This window comes from Peromyscus eremicus, chromosome 17, assembly GCF_949786415.1.
Source record: "Peromyscus eremicus chromosome 17, PerEre_H2_v1, whole genome shotgun sequence".
NCBI classification, from domain to species: domain Eukaryota; kingdom Metazoa; phylum Chordata; class Mammalia; order Rodentia; family Cricetidae; genus Peromyscus; species Peromyscus eremicus.
This window is the reverse complement of record NC_081433.1, coordinates 36,631,426-36,636,828: the sequence shown is the minus strand read 5'-3', so window position 1 is coordinate 36,636,828 and position 5,403 is coordinate 36,631,426. Positions and strand designations below refer to the sequence as shown.

Here is a 5,403-nt window from a genome sequence, read left to right as displayed (position 1 = left end):
GAAGGAGTGTCTTGGTTTGGTGTAGGTGTGACAGGCTGAGTTAACAGAAAAGTCACACATCCACATTCATTGCCAAAACCAGTATCCACCTAGCGGCCCTGCTTTCCGCTTTTTTCTGATGGCGCCGAGTGCCGGCTGCATAAATATTTCCTAACAGATGGAATGGTTCAGGGATTGAATGGAGGGAAGTCGGAGACAGGAGCTTTCCCGACATTATGAGGCAATCGCGGCATAGAAAGATGTTAGTATGCATTTGGGAGGAGCATAATTTCTTTGCAGGAACGCAGAGCTCTGCAGAGGACCGAATCCAGGCAGCGAGCTCTAGTTGGGAACGCCCTGACAAGGAGGAAGGGGTGGCAGCCTGAAATCTCTCCGCCAGGAGCACGATCGTGCAGAATCGAGGTCAAAGAGAGCTTCGCTTGAGGCATCGGGCCCCCTCTCGGTCCCCAGCTCGGCCCCAGGCTAAACCCTCTTGAGCTATAAATACAACGGCCCACATGCGGCAGTGACACGGTGTTCCCTGGGCTGGCTGGGACAGATAACATGAATTTGCCCTTTAAATGTCCCAAGCTGCAGGCACAGCCCCCCAACCCAGCCCTAGCTCCCGGAAGTGTCTTCGCCCCCAATGCCCTCTGCAAAGGAGGGGGGATGGAGAGGGGCTGTCCAGACACCTGCCCAGCCAATGCGCGCTGCGCGCTTGCCGGGGTCCCTCCTCCTCTCGCGAGACGCCGAGCCGGGGATATAAGGAGGGCTGCGGTCAGGCGGGCGGCCCCTTAGCGTCGCGCAGGGACGGAGACGAGGTGGCGGTGCCTGGCTGGGCGTAGGCAAGAGCGAGAGAGCGGCTCCTTGCAGGCTGTGTGCGCCCGGCTGTCAGCATGGGGGATCAGGCTTTGAGCTTCCTTAAGGACTTCCTGGCAGGTGGCATCGCCGCCGCCGTCTCCAAGACCGCGGTCGCCCCGATCGAGAGGGTCAAACTGCTGCTGCAGGTAAGGACGGCTTGGTGGCGCGGGCGGCGAGGATGCGGGCGGGGCGCGGCAGGGCGCGGGGATGCGGGCGGGGCGCGGGGATGCTGCGGTGTGGGCGCGCGCGCGCGCGCGGCGCTGCGGCAAAAAAATCTGTGCTAGGCCCCAAGCCCGGGGCCTACACGAAGGGGAAGGTGCCCTCTACGCAGATACAGGTCCGGCGTCAGTGACAGATTCCTGGTGTCGGGTGGCACCCGCGTTGGGGTGTCTATATATGGAAACCCACCCGAAGCTGGTCTACCTCGAGCCAGATCCTGAGCCTGGTTACTGCAGCGGCGTTCCACCCAAGGCCTCTTAGGCCGGCCTCACCCTTCGGCGGCATCCTTTGCACCTTCTTATCTGCCCCCACCTTTTACAATAGAAGCATCAGATCAGTCATTGACTGGGGATCACACTGTGTCGCGTGCCCTGCGCTATAGCCCAACGTTGATTTCATTCATCTTTTATTACGAATTCTTTGCCCGTATTGCACGGATGGAGACGCTGAGGCAGGAATTCTGAAGGAATTTTCAGGATAAATTCAGATTGCCTTAGCCATCCTGTCTCCATAACGTTTTCTCCCTATCTGTTCATCAAAGGGCAACGTCATCATCTGATCTATCCTGAAGGCAAAAGCTATTCACTGGGGAATAGCCATTTGGGAGTCTAAATAATACACAACAAAATACTGCGACAGATTGGCCACAGCAGTATTAACTCAATAATCGATTACCTGGATAATCGTGAAATTATTCAGGCTGTAAAGCCTGGTGAGCTTGTTCACATCAGAGCACCTACCACTGCTCAGACAGCCTCGCCGCAAGGGACGTTCGAGAGAAACTGCAGAATTGTCATGGGGAGCTGAGGAAAGGCTCTTTATCCATTTATATTTCCCATAAGCCTGCAAGGGAAATTTGATGGATAGATGACTCGGTCACTTTTTTAGTTTTTTTCCCCCCTCAAATGCCCTGATAATGAATAAAATTTGGATTGTTTTTTAGCCTAACCAAATAACTAACATTTATTTACATTTCCTTGATACTGCTTGATTTCCTGATGCATTAAAAACATTGAAGTTTTCTTTTGCCTCGTGAAGAGGAAGGGGAAGGAAATGGGAGGGCCCTGGGCATGGTAGTGCACATCTGAAATCCCAGCAGTTGGGAGGCAAATACTAGGAGATTTTGACCAAGCCAACCTGGGCTACATTGGATGATCGTATCTTTAAACAAAACATAAACAAAATAAACAAGCAATTGAGGGAGTACAAACCTTTTTTTTTTCTCATGTCTTCCCTTGTCTTCACCCTGTCTGTCCTCTGTCACCCACCCTTCCCTGCCCCCAACTAGGTCCAGCATGCCAGCAAACAGATCAGTGCAGAGAAACAGTACAAGGGCATCATTGATTGTGTCGTGAGAATCCCCAAGGAGCAGGGCTTTCTCTCCTTCTGGAGGGGTAACCTGGCCAATGTGATCCGGTACTTCCCCACCCAAGCTCTCAACTTCGCCTTCAAGGACAAGTACAAGCAGATCTTCCTGGGGGGCGTGGATCGGCATAAGCAGTTCTGGCGCTACTTTGCCGGTAACCTGGCATCCGGTGGGGCAGCTGGTGCCACCTCTCTCTGCTTCGTCTACCCGCTGGACTTTGCTAGGACCAGGCTGGCTGCCGACGTGGGCAAGGGATCTGCCCAGCGTGAGTTCAGTGGGCTGGGCGACTGTCTCTCCAAGATCTTCAAGTCTGATGGCCTGAAGGGTCTCTACCAGGGTTTCAGTGTCTCCGTCCAAGGCATCATCATCTACAGAGCTGCCTACTTTGGAGTTTATGACACTGCCAAGGGTGAGAGGGGGACTTTTGAGGTGGATATTGTGGGGAGGGGGTGGGGAGAGGGGATTCTGTGTGACCTATAGCTCCTCAAAGACCTTTGTGTTGGTTTTCCTGTCTCTGAGCTGAGTTCTGAGGAGGTGATGTGATACAGTGTGGGGAAATAACCAAAGGAGCCTCTGTGTCCTCTACTGATAATACTGTGGCTTTGAGCTACCACCCAAAGGCTGCAGAGCTATCCCAACACAACTGTCTAGTTGAAGTAGAAGGGGACTTCATGTCAACAGAGCTGTAGCTTCCTTGGATAAAGGGACAGCAGAAGCCATCTTTGGTTGGCTACCTGGTGGCGTGTAAGGGTTCCTGGGAAGAAGCTGGTTCTTGTGGAAGGGTAGGACGTGGAGTTGGGTCAGTAGCCTTGCCTTCCCCTCCACCTGCTTTCTACCAAGCCGATGAGGGAAAAAAAACAAAACAAAACAAAAAAACAAAACCGATAGCCATTTGCTTCTTGGCTCTGCTCACAGGGATGTTGCCAGACCCCAAGAATGTGCACATTATCGTGAGCTGGATGATTGCCCAGAGTGTGACGGCGGTCGCAGGGCTGGTGTCCTATCCCTTCGACACTGTGCGTCGTAGGATGATGATGCAGTCTGGCCGGAAAGGGGGTAAGCATGCCGTGAACCCTCCTGATGTGAATCTTAGGGTTTGCCCCTGGAGAGCACTCTTGAGTGCCCAGAGGTCTCGTTTTCCTAGGTTGAATGGCAGAATTACTCAATAAGGATTTAGGAAACCGACACTCCAGTTTCCCCCTGAGCTTTCCCTTCAGGGAATTTCTTTTTTCCTTTTTATTAAAGAGATTGTAAGAATATAAATAAGGTATTTAGAATTGGCCCTAGGTATCTGGCATTACCTAGAGCTCAGGTCCTCTTTTTTCTACAGCATGAGTGCATAAGCAAGGCAAAGAATTAGCTGTTCACTTCAAACTGGTACCTTGTGCTCCCTTATAGTTATTGGAAGTGTGAATGAGAAGGAGGAATAGCTGGATGAGAAGTGGCCTGAAGCAGTCTGTTTTCATAGTGTAGCTTCCATAGGTAAAAGCATAAAACTGCCATTAAAATAAAAAAAAGAAAACACCAAATGTGAGGGAATTTTTTATAACTCAACAGCCATACCTTTTAATTTTTCTTGCATAATCTTGGGCAGTGTAATCTGAGACCAGGGCTAGTTTGTTCATCCATAAAACGTCATTCACAGCATATACCGCCCCTTCCCCACATTGCCTTCCCATTTTAGTCTTGACAGTGTGTAAAAGGGTTGTGTTTGATTGTTACTTAACTGATCTTGAGCGTGAGGAATAGGGGTGCTAGAAGATAACAGTTAGGCTGGGCAGATGTCTCATGGACTATTGCAAAGGCTGGGACTTGATGACCAATACTGTGCATGCAGGTCTTTGTGAAGAAAGGAACCCTTACCCACATTTGTCTCCACAGCTGATATTATGTATACGGGGACACTTGACTGCTGGAGGAAGATTGCAAAAGACGAAGGAGCCAATGCTTTCTTCAAAGGTGCCTGGTCCAATGTGTTGAGAGGCATGGGGGGTGCTTTTGTATTGGTATTGTACGATGAGATCAAAAAATACGTCTAATGTAATTAAAACGCAAGTTCACTGGTTCGCGGTGGACTTGGCTCACAAGTTCACAGATCCCATTGTGTGGTTTAACAGACTATTCTTAAGGAAATAAAAAGACAGATCTTGGAGAAAACCAGACCATAAGGAATACCTCAGAAAAAATGCTTCATTGAGTATTCATTAAACCACAAGTGTATTTTGTATTTATTTTACATTTAGATTCCCACAGCAAACAGAAGATAGCTTATCATACTTGTTCAATTAATTAACTGAAGAACTGATAATGAAAAAAGTAACCGAATGTGAATCATTAATAAAGACTACTCAATACACTTTATCTCCCTGAACTCATTAACTGCTAACAGGTTAAAAAGCATTAATGTGTATTTTCTAGCAGGATCCTTTTGTCAGTGACTCCTGTATGCATGCCCTATACAGAACACATGTCAGAGCTGTTTTTCAAACATAAGCAGATCATGTACTATCTTATCACACTGAAGGCTCCAGAGTGGGAACATGAACAGAGCTTCCACAGTCCACTAACTGCGTGCTCTTCCACACGGTCTTTAGGAATGCCGAGCCTCTGCTAAGCTTTTCAGTCACAGAGGTAAGAATTTTGCACGTTTAGGTGCTTTTGTTTAGTTCCCGCACAGAATCCTTTTACCTAGAAATTTCCAACAAGGGGACAGTCTTCACCGAAGAACTGTTTGTCTCAGTTTGGGCTGGAATGACAAAGTGCCACGCGCTGGCTGGTTCATAAAACAACAAACATATTCCTCACCATTCTGAAGCCTCAGAGTCCATGAGGATCAACTCCAGTGACTTCTGAATTTTCTTACTGGGAAGAGAGTGGAGACTCTTCTGGAGTCCCCCTTTGAAGGCTATTAATCACAGTGACAAAGGCTCCATGCTGTGATCTAATTGCTTCCCAAAGGCCCTGTCTCCTAATACTGT

General features: G+C 49.1%; 1 protein-coding gene across 1 annotated transcript; it reads left to right on the top strand.

The window, feature by feature from the left end:
• Positions 1-756: 756 nt before the first annotated feature.
• Positions 757-4,786, top strand: Slc25a4 (solute carrier family 25 member 4). Its single transcript, XM_059244799.1, has 4 exons — positions 757-986; positions 2,348-2,834; positions 3,341-3,481; positions 4,307-4,786. The coding sequence occupies exons 1-4, from the start codon at positions 876-878 to the stop codon at positions 4,462-4,464; spliced, it is 897 nt and encodes a 298-aa protein (XP_059100782.1). The 5' UTR covers positions 757-875; the 3' UTR covers positions 4,465-4,786.
• The last annotated feature ends 617 nt before the right edge of the window (positions 4,787-5,403 follow it).